The 16,897-nt window shown below is 41.4% G+C and overlaps 1 protein-coding gene across 10 annotated transcripts in view; it reads right to left on the bottom strand.

Annotated features, from left to right (window-relative positions):
• pou6f2 (POU class 6 homeobox 2) overlaps positions 1–16,897 on the bottom strand; it is an 89,577-nt gene that overhangs the window by 49,277 nt on the left and 23,403 nt on the right. For all 10 annotated transcript variants that reach the window (XM_034707025.1, XM_034707018.1, XM_034707024.1 and 7 more), the window contains 2 exons: positions 14,925–15,022; positions 6,724–6,943 (listed from right to left, as the gene is read on the bottom strand). In XM_034707025.1, coding sequence (XP_034562916.1) covers positions 6,724–6,943; positions 14,925–15,022 — 318 coding nt within the window. The remainder of the gene's footprint in view (positions 1–6,723; positions 6,944–14,924; positions 15,023–16,897) is intronic.

Here is a 16,897-nt window from a genome sequence, read left to right as displayed (position 1 = left end):
CTGTGATGTGTCTGCAGTTAGTCCAGAAATAGCACCCACGGGACCTACACACTCCTCTGGCCTCCTGCGGGACCTTTTAAGCTGCACTGATACTGATAAAAGCCCCCACAAATCTGGCCCCCAGATACCTTGGCCATTAATTAAGGTAATTAGGCCCTAGTCAGCAATTAGTAACCACAGATAGCTTTTAGCAGCGGCTAAGACGTCCCCGCTGGTGAAGGGTTTGGTTCCATACCATCTGCTGACAAATGTGACCGCGGACTCTTTGGTTTCACACTCGGGGAACTGGAGAAGGCGTGTTTAAAAATGACCTCTGTGTGATCCAGCTTGGCTCCCAGACTCCCACAGCTTCTCCTCCTCCTCCTCTGCTGCTGCTGCTGCTAGGATCACTCTGTTTGTTCTTTCTTCGGTTTCTTTTCTCTTTCGAACATGGACGAACGAGTTGTATGAAAATCCATACGTGCTGCACACGAGCCGGAGAGGGAACAGGAAACATTCAGTGCACAACGTATCGATCAAAATTACAACATCTGGTCCGAGTGTAAGAAGTATTGATTAGAGCGTAATGCTACATTGATCTGCTTGTATTATTAAGTCCATAATAGATCTGTATTGATAATATGTTGGTTTAAATTTAAATCTGTACAGTTAAATTAAAAGTGAAAATATATAAAAATGATGCCTTACGTTTAATACTCTAAAGCTATTAATTATAACATGTTAGCATCTCTCTACATTTTAAAATTAGCTGATGATACAACATAAGGGTGTTATCTAGCCATTTAAATCCGCTTTCTAAAGTACCATGAAGTCCCGAATGCACAGGAAATCAAGAGCGAAGCAAAGACTGACTTTTCTAAATGTGAGAAACATTCACATCAAAAATATGGCATTCATAGTTACATCAAAATCAACCAGTTTGTGTATTTCATACTGTGGCAAAGGTGTGTGATATAAGGTGCTCTGAGTCAAACAGACTGATAAAAACAGGCTGAATACACACATTCAACCTCAGAGAACACACCACGCAATAACTCATATTACCAGGGAATGGGAAATAAAGGATGCAGCTGTGCTACTTTACACAATTCCACATTTGAAGCAATCGGTGATAACACCATTTTCATTCCGGTTCAGTCCCATAAAATTACCATTAACATTACAGCTCATGCAGAACACAGATAAATGTAAAATGTCACCCAGTTCTGCCAGGCGGGAATTCCAGTTCCACAAGATTACCATCTCTGTGTGCTCTCTCCCACTGCACCTTGTCTAATATTTCATTTACAACATTTCATAAGTTCATTTTCCCCTCACTGACCATGTAAATCACAAATCAATTTTCATTTAAAATGCTTGACTACAGATTGTTGCTGAAAGCTTCTGGATGGCGCCTCAGCAATATGGCAGACCTTTAGCAAGTCTTTTGGAAACAGACGTGGAGGAAAAAAAGTGAGATGTAATTTCCACAAAACAACTCCAGGGCCAAGTGGTCAAGGCTTTTACTGCGAGTGTTTTACAAGTGTGGGAATATCATGAAAACAACACGCTATTATCAGTTCAGCGCTCCCTCAACGTCGTGATCGACTGATCCACTCAACAGGAACAGAAGGCTGATTATGTGATAATGAATGATGAACTTGATTGATTCTGCATAATCCTTTGGGTTATTCATAGATGTGTTGGGTTATGATCCATATGTGGAACAAAATTAGACATTATTATGAAGTCAAGCGATGCGATTTTGGGAAACGTTGCAACCAATGCTTTATTTAAAAATACACTACTCCTTCATTTGGTTTATTGGATTGATTGAATTCATGTTTTTGGACCCTGTAGTGTGCACAATTTAAAACCTACAGTAATTACACTAAGTAGAGGAAAACTCAGGAGCTAAAGGAATAACAAACGGCAGCATTTAATTGCAATAATTTTGTGTGTTTTTTTTATTTTCCATATTTTTTGGGGGGCTTTTTCTGAAGAGAGACAGGAAATATGGGGAGTAGAGAGCGGGGGAAGACATGCAGGAGATGGTCTTGTCCGGGAATCGAACCGGCGTCCCCTGCGACGAGGACTGCAGCCTTTGTATGTGGGGCGCTTAGACCGCTAGGCCACCAGCGCCCCTTTTTGCGTGTTTTTAACCATTCACGTTTCGGAAGCTAATTTGTCTATTTCTCATGTTGGCTTTCCAAAGCTTAATTTGAAGCTATCCTCTTCTTCTACACCTCTGCTACAAAATGCAAATGAGTGCATCACAGTCTCTGAATAAACAGTTCAGACAGACTCTGTGTGTAATGCAAAGAGACTGACTTGTGTTAAAGGCAGGAGCTTTGCAAAAAAAAGCCTCCCTCAGTGTTTACCAGTGAGGGCAGATGTCAGGGTTTTGCTGTGGAGGAGCAGATGCAGCCACATCTGATTAACAATATTATTGTCCGCCTCCACACTACCATAAAGACCTCCCCACCCCCCACCCCCCCAACTCACTTCTTTTTCTTTTCTTTCGTTCTATTTCAGGCTCTGGCAGCGTCCTGTCCTGTGGCATGGCTGAGCCAGAGTGACACTGCCACCATCCACAGAAACCAAACACAAGTCAAGAGCCAGGAGGTTAAAACAAACTGCTCTACTGTATCTTAGCGAGGAGAGGATCTAATGATATATAAAATATCATACTGTATATTCAAATGCACTGTGCATCGTTGTTGTTACTGTTGTGCAATTATGAATATGTGTATCTTGGATTCAGAACAAATCTGCAACAAGTGAAACACCGGGGGGGAAATTTACTTACATCTGTGCTTCAAAAACGACATCAGAGTAGAAATCATGAGTCTCAGGGGAGTCTTGTGTGTTCTTATGTGGATGTACAGTAAACCAGCGCATCATCCTGAGTGTAAATTCAAGTGTTTGATTCCCACCCTCTCATTGCTCCTCTGTACATTTTGATTGGTGATTTTTTTTCCTTCTTCTCTTCCGTCGCCAAACTGTCACAAAGGCGGTAACCCTGCGCGTGTTTCCAAGCTGCTTATTGAAGACAAACAATAAACCACTGGCAGATATCAATGGCAGAGATGAGAACCCGGGTGCCATATCTGCTGGGACTGCCTGGCGAAAACCTGCCTCTGCCTGCGCTTCATCTCCGCCAGCACCTCTCACTCTCAATTATTTGGCTGCTGTCACAACAAATCAATCAAATTACCGCTCCAGGACCGTGTGCAGCTGCTCCTATTGCACCGCTAGTTGCATTAGCTTTGAAATGTATGAGGTCTACATTTTATCACTGTTATTTATTTAATGCAGCTCTCTCCCCTGCGAGTCATCCTACAACCACAGCAAAGTTAAATCATTAAAGGACGACGTGGAATACATACTGCTTGAGAACCCCTCAAATTAAACAGCGATGAGGGAGAAGGGATGGCCTCTATTGTGTAAAGATGGCAGATGTTGATGTGAGGAAATGTGGTCTGCTCGCACCAGGTCCCTTTTTTAATGTACTCCTCTGCTACACCAACAGTAGCTTATTTCTTTTCTTATCCTGAATTGATCCCACAAATACACACATGTGAGAAACAAGCTCACAATGAGCAACTAGTGTGGCTGTAATAAGCCTAAAAAGGATGTTTGAAATTCTCCAGCTCCACTAATATAACGGGTAAAGGGACACAGAGGCATTCCCACAGCAGACAGAGGTTAAGTCAGTGGCCCGGCCCGGTGATCTAACCTCTTAAAGGAGCAGCAGTCAGGTGAGGCAGAAGAGATGCAGTCTGACATGTCTAACTAGTGTGGAAACATTTGGCTCTTCCCCCAGGAGCCCACCCTTTGGTGCTGTAATGAGCAGAGTGATTTCCCTAATTTGTATCGCGCCAACACCGGCAACCTGCGAACGACACCGCAGAGCGTTTTCATCAAAACGGCAGACGTGCCTTTGATTGGCGTTGACACCGGGTCTCATTACTGCAGGTGAGTGGGATGTCGACCTTTATCAGGGAGCTTGAGTGCTGTTTTGTGTTTCCTGCGGACGAGTACAGAGGAACAATGCTCGCACCTCACCATTAGAACTCGCTCCTCTGATGTGATGCGCTTGCCTGGCTTTCTGCTGAGAGCAAATAAGATGGGATGTGCTTATTAATATGAAAGAGCTCCAGTAAACTAGCTTCTTGCATTACCTTTGAGTGAGTCATAGAGAAGAGGAGTAGACAGACAAGACTTTGTTCTGCTTCCTCCCATTGGGCATTACATGTACAGTGCTTTGATACAACTAGTTTTACAAGTATGGTAATCATGCTTTGCTTGTTATAAAATCATGAGAAATCTAAACCTATTAAAAATGCAGCAGAAAGCTAGCATCAATTCCAACAACAGAACACTGCAGATGCTTTGTACATACTTATATCTAAAATAGTCAAAATCACATGATTTTTTTTATTCATATGAGCCGTCATACTTACAGACCTCTAGCATGACCCAACCTACTTTTTGCCTCTGTGAAGTCAGCTAGAATTGTGTGCACTCTGTCACAAAAGATAACTTCCTCCCTTGTTTAGTTTCATTGGGAATTTGTTTTTACTGCGTGTTCGCGGGCATAAATCATTCTGACAAATAACCAGTTACACTGCTGCTTGTGTTTACTGAGTCTGCCACAAGATGCTGCTCAGTTTTATTTAAGCAACCACTCCAACTTTATAGCACAACCCCATTACAGTGATAGTTATTCATCACAGTCGGAGAGAGCTACCCTCCTAGAGCTCAGCTGCAGCATTCGTTCTCACAGAGCAAGCTTTGATTAGCATGATCAAAACGTGGGATCAAAGATACTGTTGTTTCTGTTTGTTCTCATTTTGTCTCTTCATTTAATTTCCCTCATTAAAACACAAGGGCAACGTGGAATAAAAAAACAAACCTGATCAAATATATCTTATTATGAAACACTGCATGCTAATAACACTACGACTTTGAGACTACAAGCATGCCGTCTCTCATGTAAAGAATACAATTCCTCCACCCTTAAGTCCCCATTTCCCAAGACAAACAGCCTTATTAGTTGGTCATTAGCCGCCTCATTACATTTAAATACAGCTATTGGCTGGTCTCCTCCTGGAGTCTCATTACTGTGCCTCACAGTTGTCTTGTGTCTGATCTGACGCTAATTAGCTAGCAGCGTGAGTGCTGTAAAACACACTCGCTCCTGAGGTCGTGAAATGAGCTGACTGCTCCCCGGCGACAGTGCGGCGCTGTATTATATCTGTGATTAATCAGGCCTGGAGACCCGCAGGGGCTTGGAGGGGGGTGCGAAGGGGGACGTGGGGGCAGAGGCTAGAGCTGCAGTTGTCTGACAGAGGTGCTGTGCCAGCAGGCCTCATTCAGCGGAGCTGTGATGAACTCAGACAGGGGAGAGTGGAGGAGCGTCGCGTGGCCAGAGGGGCCTGGACACAGTCAAGACATTTAGCTTCACTCGTGACTTGTGTCACTTTCTCTCCACGGAGGTCCCTTCAACGCATCCCCTTCAGATAAGAGGACGTGCGAACAGGCAGTCTGTCAGTCCACACACTTAAAAAAAGATCTGCCACAGAGGCATTTCTTCACAACTGTTTTTTTCTGCTAGCTCTCATGGAGGGGGAATTTTATCAGGACCGTGGATTTAAGAATGCCTGTTGGTTTGTTTATGAGTGGACAATAAGGCTGACTGAAAGGTGTTTGTGTTGGTGCTCTGACACTCTGACAATGTGTCTGTTGATCAGTTCATCGAAACACTGAAGCCTCTGGGTTGATCCTCACGTACCAGGAGGAAGATCTGTTGAAGTGTGAGTCACTCGGGCCTGCTGGGCCCATTATCGTCCACTACTGATGGATACATTGAAGGGCTGACTGGATAGATGCGGGTTTATTAAAAGCTCTGCCCACAGCGATGGCTGCTGTTATTTATGCATGTTTGTGTCCATTAGGCTTCTACCTCCACATTTCCTCACTCAGGGCATCTGTCCATCCATTTCCCCACACGAACGGAGCCTTCCCTGCACTTTGTGCTGCACTGGCATTATTGTAATCTCCATCCTAAAAACACACTGCTTTACATGTAGCCTGGCATCTTTTTACATTAGTGCAGCTCTCTCATCCAAGATTTATGACAGACGGTTTCCCCATCCATCCTTCAATCTAATGGTATAAAAGAGACAATGTTTTAAACATTAAAATGAAAACCATTTACAACTATGATCAAAAGAGAACACTTGGGCATTAAAGTTTAAAAGGCAAGGATAAGTACAGCCATGTGGATGGACAGATGAGGTGGAAAGAGATAAAAAAGTGAAGTACGGTGCACTCTTATGCACAGGAAAGAGGCATAAAGTGCTTTTGCGCTGCACTGCAAAACGTTGACCTGTAATTAATACGGCTGTTCCTCTGGGCAAGTCGAGGATAGGGCCTTTTTGGGATACAAACCCCTGAAGGATTCTTACCTGCTCAGAAGCTTTGCAGAGCATTTTTATTACAGAAAAACAAAAAGTGTTTCATGTCTACAACGGACGTTTTACATACCGGTCACATGTTCTGTAAATCATCATGCATAACATGAAAACACCTTCATCAGTCTGAACACAAGTAGATTCTGATGTCTTGCAAAACACGAATCCGCATTTCATCTTGCAATCATCAGAATTTTCTCTTAAATCATGTTGAAACTGTTTATTTAGTCATATTACTACATGTCTACTTGGCCCTGCTTCTTACCTTGCAGGTTCTGGAGGGGGAGCGTCATGATGCCCCCTGCAGCAGCAGCAGCCACCAGGCTCTGGATGTTGGCCGTGGGCAGGGAGAGGACGAGGCCCTGCTGTCCTCCCAGGTGTCCTCCTGCGTTGAAGGGGATAAGGATGGGTTGGTTCATGCCTTGTGCTGCCCCAGACATCACACCGCCTACTGCGTTGGCCAGCTGCTGGGCAACCAGGAGAGACTGGAGCACAGAAAATAAAACACATTTACTGCACATGTCAAGATCGATATAATCATCTATAGGTATTCTGTCTTTCTGAATGGGTTTCATAGAACATCAGAAACAATACCCCAGGATGACGCTGTACCTGTACTTACATTATGTTATGTCATTTATCTACTAATTCTATTAATACTTATTATGGTAGCTGGTTAATATTAACAGTACTTTTATTTAACCATGCATTCACAAAACAACTCTTTTGTTTTGTTTTGGCACCCCTCACCCCCCAACACGCAATTCACTGACAGCTTTCCTCCCTCGATACACAGCAGCCTCCTACCGTTTCTCTAAACTGCATGTGTCTGAAACCAGCGGTACATTTTATAAAGACGCTCAAGTACCACAAGTCGCGCTTTGAAATGTTTCACCCCATATTTCGTCGTGACAGCAGGTGTTTCACGTGTGGATTGTTAATGATGTAGCATTCTGCAACAGTCCAAAACTAAGAAGTGATGGATAGAGAGTGACGATAGATTGTCTTAATCTGTTATCGCACATGGCGATCTTATACAGATTTACAAATAATGTAAAAATGGTCAGAATTGTGCTTGGACAGCCTGCTCAGGTAGTGTCTTTGTGAGAGAAACACTGAATACACAAAAAATGGAAAATAAAGTCTTGGACTTTTTCCTGCTATTCTGGACAGTGTGCAGTCTAATTTCCTCTCATTACAATGTCAGCTAGATTTAAACATTTGATTACTTCAAATAGCTTCAACACATGTGAGGTGTATGGATAAAACATTTAAATTCTCTATTATCCCACATTCATGCAGATTCCCAGCTCGCTACTTTATACTCAACAGTAATGAAAAATATAGATTTTAGAAAGTTATGTGTACTGTACGTTTACACCTTGTTACATCTAAGCAAAATCACCTTTGAGTAATTTATTACAAAATATCACTTACATGTCCTTTAAAATTTGTTATAATTAGGGTTGCAAAGGGATGGATAATTTCTGGTAAATTTCCATGGGAAGTTAAGCTGGGGAATTTTGGGAATATTCCAAATTGGAAACTTTCCATGGGAATTAACTGGGAATTGAGGGTAATTTAATGGAAAGGTATCATAACCAAGCATAAATATTTGTTTTTGTTATTAGCAGACATCCATCCAAAATAGAAATCATCTGTGCATGTGATGGAGGAATGCACAGTGCATGTAGGGGGCGTGGTCTCAATAGCCCTGCAGTAAGCAGTGTGTGATGTGCATGTGATTGAGGAATAGCATAGATATTCAACTGTACTTGCATGAAATCTGGTTGTTTTAGTCAGGATTATGCTGAAATATATTTTCCCCAAATATATATAAGTTCCTGATTAAGAGCCAACCTTCAATTTAGTAAATTCTTGTTTATTTCCATAAATACCCGTTAATTCTTGTAAATTCCAATTGAAAGTTTCCAACTTTGAAAATTCCTAGAATTTTGCAACCCCTGGTTCTAATGACGTATTCTAAAAATACTGCTAGTACGCATTTTTAACTGGGATTGGTAAAGTAATTGTTGACAATCCAATGTCAATTTAGCAAACCACCTGGAACTGCCCACTCGTACCAAAACAATTGACTGTTAGCTTGTGTGTAGGGAATGCTATCAATGTAGGAGTTGTATTTATGATTTCTATGAATGTGTGTGAGGATAAATAGTCCATCACAGCTCCTCATCTCTCTGTGTACCACTCTATGGTATTGGTGTTTAACTAAGCTATGACAATTTCTAATATATTTGTAGCTTTGTTTAGATGTGTTAACATCGACGCCTCCCCATGCAAAGACTTGTGTTGCTCATCCTTTTTATTTGATTGAACTTCAAATATGCAAACAAAGGGTTTCATCTTGGAAATTTGACATTGTCCTTTTAATGTTTGAAGTGTTGTTATTAGACCCCAATATATGAAGAGTTCATTTACAAAAACAGTTAACTCACTTTCGACAAATTAAAAAAATGTTTCAAAAAACATATTTTTTCTAATACTAGCTTTTGGTATGATCAATCAACTGAGGTTAGGTGGCTTGGACTAAGTCAAAATTACTTTATTAATCAGAGATATCTTGAAAATGTAACTTTAATAGGAATATATATCAAAAAGAAATATGTTTTTTGAAAATGTATAAAAACGGAGCTGTCTGTTTTTGCAAATTAACTCTTCATGTGTGTTTAGTTATAGTGGATAACACTCAATTTTGTATTTAGAGTGTCTTAAACCATCAATGTTAAATATGCAAATCATTTTATACTGTTCATAACACAATATGAATACATTTTTATTTGTTAATAGAATTCACAAAATGACAAACTGATGAAATCAGATAAAATAATTGACTTATCTGGAGCTTCAGTGCGATAAATCAGGAGATGTTTTAAATGAGAGATAATTGTTTTGGTCGCTGGAAGCTTCAACAGCTAACATTGTTCATCAGCTGCAGCAACTTAAGATTTATTGTCTGTATTTCCTGTGTTTGCTGCAGAATACCTTTTATGCAGAAGTGACATACAGTGCAACAGTATCACATTTAATTGAATATATACACTATGTTTTATTCTGGGGAGCTTAATTGAGACGGGTAAAGCAATAGAGCAGATGTCACCAAAGTGACAGTCTCATTAATCAGTGTGTTTTGATGAATGCGGTTGTTTTGCAGATGAATTCTGTGCTGCTGTGTGTCACACACTCACACACTCACACACACACACACACACACACACACACACACACACACACACACAGTCAAAAACACACTGCCGTTGGTACTGACAGACATCAAATCCAATCTTTGCCAGAGAGCTGAGGATTTTTCTTTCCCACAGATGCAGAGTGATTTGTGTTTCATCCCATTGAACAAATCCTGGGTACCACAGAAATGTGCCTGAAACACACAGTGCTTTTCAAAATAAAAAAAGAGAAAGTAGCAGCACTTCACCCTTTTGATGAGGGATATAACACATCACTCTCGACTCTTCATGTATCCATTCATTCACATTAGTTAAAGTAGAAGCAGTGAAGTCATACCCATAGAGGAAAAAGATATGTTATCAGAAGTATCGCTCCGAGATATTTTGCGCAGCAGAAGATCTCTTCAAATGTATTTTCCCAGGAAGTGGGTTTGGAAATACACCAACACATTTTTCATCGAGAGCTTTGAGCCACAAGTGGGAAGGTTTGTACCGTGGCTGAAATCTCTGCGAATACACAAGGAGTGACATCTTAAATTTCATTCATCCTGATGAAACCGTTTTCAAATTATGTCAGAGTCCGAGCACGTCAAAGTGGATTTACTCAGGAGCTCTCAGACAGAAAACACTGACGATGCTGCAAAATCCAACAAAATTACTGTTTAACTGTTGAATTGAATTGTTTGGAATAGAAATAATAAAAGAAAACTGTCAGCTTGTGTTGTGTCCACAGTGAAGCAGCCTGTAGATGTTGCTAGGCTAGGTAAGCCTGGCTGCACTGTGTTGACTCCTCCACTGTGACTCATGTTCACAAGCCTTTAACTCCAATTGTCAGCTATCTGCTTCTGTTTTGCATGGTGTGTGTGTATGTGTGTGTGTGTGCAGCTTGCACAGGATGCACAGCGGGGCCGACTGGTGCGAAGACCCCACCGTGCTCCAGAGCCCGGTGCTCCTGGGTGACAGGCGTGTCACTGTGATAACCCTGCATGGTGCACAGCGCCTGCACCCCGCTCCGACATACATGCGATCACAGTTAAAGAGGGACGAGGTCACGCGGGTTTAAAGCCACAACACACAAAAGATCTCAGGTTGAAATCTCTGCACTGAGAGACAAATGAATACCTGTTTGTGTTCCTAAGCTGTTGAAAGAATAACGAAAGCACACAGAGGGGTGATTGTGTTTGGCAGGAGTAATCACAAACAGGCTTTAAGATGCCTCTTTGCTTTGATACACAACAGCCGCGCATAACAAACGACAATATCTGACGCTTCTGAGAGCATTCAAAATGACATTTGCCATTAACTTTAAAAGATGAATTAATAATTGGGGAGCTCAAAGAATCCTCAAAGGACAATAACAAAGGCAGCCCGTTTGTAAGCTGAAAGTGACATACGTTTAATCTCACATTTTAAACTCAATGTAATCTTGAATCGAAGCAGCACATAATCAAAGACGCTCTTTGAACATTTCATCTCGGAGTCAAACAAAATGAGATTGCCAGGCTTGACAGCAAAGACAGCCTCACATAGAAAGGGAATAACATTAAAAGACAATTCTGCAATTATCAGATGTAGCCCTGATTTATTTATCATAACAGGCAGCTTTGGAGAAAGAGGCAGCTGTTAGGCACACAGGCAGCTGCAGAGAGAAACAACTGTGAGGATTCTTTTTTTTTTAAACATGCAAGAGATCTTAGTCTTACGGCTGTTTGTTGTGCCAGTTTAAGACTGATTATGATGTTTATCTGAGGTGAGGACTCTGTATCTGCAAACATCAAAATCAGAGATTAGGATAAATTTAGCGTCAACATAATTAGCTCAACTTTGCAGCCACACACAACACGCTTCAACTGCAAGAACCCTCAGCATCAATCATCTCAATTTAACAGTTCAACTTCTGCCTTTTTGCCAGATTTCGCCACTCCTCCTCTCCATAGGTGCTGCTGGAAAGCTGCTGTTCAGTGCTTGGCAGGCCTGACAGGTGCGTGTTGAGGAGTGGTCTCCTAGGGGCCACACGGGCACTCAGACTCGGGTGTGTGTTTGACTCTGGATGGGGAAGCAGCCCCGCTCAGGACTGGATGTGGTACCCAGCCTCTCTGCCCATCAGGGGAGAATAGGCCTTTCTGTCTGCTTGGCAGCTCTGGCACTGAGAAATTGCCCATAATCACCCAGATAGCAGACTTTTGTCATCCTAACTGCAAGTGGGAAAGAGAAGGAAGGTGGATTCATGTTGGGTAAACTACCATCGGATAATGGTTGTTCGAACAATATCCGGCTCTGGAGCGAGAATCTATCAAAACATATTGATCCTGGAACAAGAGAATTGGGTATGGCGTGCGGAGCGCCTTTGTTTCTGAAAAGTGTTAGCTTCACAGAGACTGTACTGACAGCATTAATATATTAGATGGTGACTGTTGAGAGCCGCCTGCTGAGGCGCACACTCTAACTGCTGCCTGCTCGAGATGCTTTTCCGCTCTGTTTTTTCTTATCTATTACTGAAACACTTGCTTTGACCTGTGAGGGTATCTGTAATCAGAAAAGTGCCTTTAATTAAGCTCATTCTTTATCTCTACCTGCAGCAGATTGACTCTTTCACTGGGGATTTCTCACCCTGCAAACCTGCCCGACAAAACTGAATGGCTCTCCTGCTCTCGGGTTTCCTCTTTTGTTTATCCTGATGAGGACTGACTGTCATTGAGTAACACTGAGTGCAGGGTGAATGGCCTTATTAAAGAGGGTGGAGGAAACCTGATGCTGTGTGTGTGTGTGTGCCTGTGTGTGTGTTGAGCGGTGACATTGAGCAACACTAATGAGATAGATGTTCATTAAACAGCGCTGAGCCACCAGGCCAATAAATCCAATCAGATAGGACAATGCCTGATTGAGCTATTAACAGGGCTGCAGGCTCGGCCCCCGAGCTCCCCTGCTTGTTTTGACAAGGCCGTTACTGTCAGCTCATTAGAGCCACAACTCAATTACATGTGAAGATGATGTGTGAGGACAAAATGCTTAATGCTTCCACAGTTTAGCTGGAATTATTCACTATGTAGCATTCAGGGAGGCAGCTTTAGGTCCTCTGGTTTACTCATGCAGTGACAGAAAAATAATAATATACATTTATCAAGGAGGTGAATGCTGCATTCACATACATACATACAGGCAGACTTTGTCAACTAGATTTTGCTATGCCAAATGACAGTTTTATAAGCTAATAATTTCAGTGTTATAAAGTTTTTCATTTCCTTAAACATAAGCAAGAGGTTCATGAAATGCAGTTTTTCTTTCACGTTTGAAGTCATCTTTTTTTTTAAGTTTGCAAAAATTATATATATATAGAGAGAGAGCATCTTTCTAGTTTTGAGTTAAAGTTATTGTAAAAAAAAAGGAAGTAAGTAAAAATACTGGAGGCAATAATGGTGGCAAATATTTGTTGTGTTTTGTGTTGCCATCTTACCACTGCACAGTTTTTCAATTCATTTTTTACAAACAAATCAATCAATTTGTCTTCATCTAGCACCAAACTTTAACCAAAGTTATCCCATGATGCGTTCCAAAAAGAGCACATCTAGGCTGTACTCTTTGTTTTGGAATACATCAAATATATACTATTTTACACCCTGTCAGCCATCGATGTGAATCAGTGTGAATACAGCTTATGTCTGTAATTTCATCACTGAAACAGTCATACTTTTATTTAACTCTCTGTAAGGTATCAACAAAGTTAAGTTGGTCATCAATGATTTTAAATATTCTTAACAGGCTGAATGAGACATGTCTACCTCAGTGTTTGCATTCTGAACATGTGTGATAAAAGGTGTTCAGTATGGCTCATAGAGGCAGACACACTGTGAAGGAGTCCGTTTCAAATACGATGAGTTCACTGAGGATGACGTTAGAACTCTAATTATCAAAAACAAGATGCTTGAATGAAACAATGACTAACTCACTCTTTGCAAACATTTAAAATGATTCGTCATCACAGTAGTTGTTACTAGGGGTGGTAAATCTGTCTGATTTTCCGATTCGATCACAAAGAATTTTCAATTCTTATCGATTATCAATCAGCGATTATTGATTTTCCGTTTGACAGTAACCCAAAATTATTGCACCATTATAAAAATAACAGTCAGTTGCTAAATTACTTCTCTTTTATTGAGTAACAACTTAAAGCACTTTCTGTGTAGTGTAGTTGTAACTTCAGAATTATTCGTTTTAACTTGAAACAAATGTCCACACTTGGAGTTTTTATTTCTGTAGAACAAAAATGCAGCTTTGGAACTGTGTGTGTTCACAGCTGTGTAACAACTTGCACCTTTATATACTGCAGAACACAGAAATGACACAACAGACTGATCAAATTTTACTAAACAACAATCAGTGGTCTAGAATGACCAGATTCTTTGCACTCTCATTACGACAACAATTACATGGAAGGCTTATTTCCTTTAGAGATAGAACCAACTTACTGTAGCTTATATACTGTCGAACACAGTGACAGAACACAACACACTGTAACTTGTGAGTGATCAAGTTATACTAAACATTCATTGCTCTGGAATGACCAGATGTAACCAGATGCTATTAGGGAAGCTTTTGAACACTTGAGAGCTCAGAATCTGAGTTTTCTATAAAAGAAGATTTAAAGTATGATTTCATAGTTTCTACATTGCGGCTACATTAACCATGATAGCTTTAAAGTCACATCTTATCTGAGAGGGATAATGAAGGGACTTATATTTTTTCAGTGGACCTGATTTATACCTTTTGACCCCGGTCACAAAATCATGCGACACTATTCTATTGCAATGCTGGAAATGAATTAACTGTCCCTATATTTGTAATGAAAATTCCAACAGACACTACTTTTCGTGAGGCGGGCATTTCTGACTCAGCCAGTCAAAGGCTGACTCAGCATATACGATAGAGTTATAAGAAAAGGGGGCTTTCCAATGCAAAAGGAATGTGCAAAACTAGTAATTTGTGATATTTGTTACATTTCATGCTCTGTATTTCTACTGGTTACAAGAGGACAGGATGATGCTACATGCTTGTTTGTTTCGTTATGTCATTAATTGTTCTTGAATGAAACCTCTCCTGACCTCTGAAACCTCATAAAGAGGTGTTATATGATCATAAAGGCCGAATAACTTCTGTTACTCTCTGTCACTGAGCAAGTTGGGCGATTTCAAACTCCTGAAGTCCCTCCATGAAAATATCATCATTGATTTCACATGCAGTGTGTCTTCACTAGTTGCAGACTCACCTGTGGACCCATGTGGTACGCTGGGTGGGTCTGGCCCAGATGACTCTGCTCTGAAGGACTGCTGCTGGCATCCGACTGGACTGAGCCGTCTCGAGCTCCTGGGAGAGCAACAGGCAGAGACCCATGAAGAAAAGAAGAAAGAGAAAGAGACAACAATGAGCCAACCTTGAATTAACACTGACAAAAGAGTAGATAAATACAAAACACAGACCGAGCTGGGATATTACAACGCAGAACGTCGCTCAGTGCTGAGAAGGGCAGTTGGAAGAGAGGGGAATTTGTATTTAAGTGCTTTATCAATAACCGTTGTAGCGCTGAATAAATTACCAACCAACAGAGAGGCTCGTTGATGGTGGATGATGTATACCAACGGGTCCCTGATGGCCTAGATTACGGCTGAGAGATAGAGCTCCAGCACAAACGCTGGGGCCATATTATACACCCATTTACATCACTGAGTATCACTCAGTTAAACCCACCTCGCCCCTCCCCTCCCTCGGCTCTGAGCCTACAGCTACGAGACACAATTAGACCTGTTTTCTACGAGGGCAGAGAGGATAGGAGCAGACAGGGACATGATAATAAGCTCTCTGATGGCTGCAGGGAAAATAAAGGACACCAACAATTTGGTATCATAGCAATGCCATTCTCACAGGATCTCTGAGCAGTGAAGTGAGGGGGGGTGGCTGGAAAAAGTACGAGGGGTTGCTCTGACCCTCAGTCTTTGACCCCGATGATATTGAGATTGGGGGATGCCTGAATGTTGACATAAAGGCCTGTGGGGTAAATCTTGCAGAAGAAACTGGGGCGCTGGTTACCTCTGTTAGTAGAGCAGGTGCCCCATGTAGAGAGAATACATCCCTGGTGCACTGGTCACAGTTCTGACTCCTGGTGATGACCATTTTGGTGCATGAAATGAAATAAGATGAAATGTCTCCTATATTACAATAGAAGTACTGTGCAGAAGAATAGTATAGTTATTTGATGACACCTTCTGGGAGTGTCCAGATCAAAGTTCAGAAAACTGGAAAACTAAAGGCCAGATTCTCCAAAGGACTGCACAGCTTTGGTGTCCACTGAAGTTGTGCAAATAAACCAATAAGACATAATGTAAGGGTGCTTTCACACACATTGTTGTTTGCTTTGTTCCCATTCCCATGTTTGTGTTCACGCTGCAATACTGTAAAGTGGGCCAAAGCACACACCAACACAGGGCTGTCATTAGTCTCCTTTTCCCTCAGCGTAGTTAAACAAATGCCATGAGTATTGGTCGCAATTTGCATTGAGGGAAGCCCCACCCTCATCACGCCAACTAACAAGAGGAGCGTTCACCGCTCTGCTGAGCAAAGTGCCGCACAAAAGCCAAGAAACTCCGACAACGGTGTGTAAAGACTAGCTTGGCAAAAGTGGACTTGACCATTTAATGTGGCTTCATTTAGCTGGTCTGGAGAAAATTATTATCAGAATATGAGCATGTGGCTGTGTTTCCTGTGATGTTATGAATCAACCTACTGCTACTGATGCTTTTGATAATTAACTGTTCACTAACTCTAAACTTAGGAGTCATCTGGCAAAAAGAAAGGCAGAATACTCATTGCATTTTCTGTTTTCAAGGTTTTATTTCAAGTTAAGCTACTATTTTTGTCTATATATTTTTACTATAATGTGTAAAATGTACTACTTTTAGATAGCTTTAATAAAAAAAACCACAACCCCCCATTGGTGTCTTGCGACCCCTCAGGGGGTCCCGACCCACACCCATGAAATTTAGCGCCATCAGGATGAGAGCGCACAGTGCAGCACAGCTTAAAGAGGATGACTGCTCCTCTCAGTCGCAACAAAATGCAAAACTGTAAAAAACTACTCAGAGCTGTTGAACTTTGTGGACGTTGTTAGCACAATTTGCTTGGTGAATTCCCCCTCGATGTGAGGAGAATGTAAACCTTATTGAAGCATGAACGTACAAAGACTTG

This window comes from Notolabrus celidotus, chromosome 17, assembly GCF_009762535.1.
Source record: "Notolabrus celidotus isolate fNotCel1 chromosome 17, fNotCel1.pri, whole genome shotgun sequence".
NCBI lineage: Eukaryota > Metazoa > Chordata > Actinopteri > Labriformes > Labridae > Notolabrus > Notolabrus celidotus.
The sequence above is the reverse complement of the archived record's forward strand: the minus strand, read 5'-3'. Positions and strand labels throughout refer to the sequence as shown.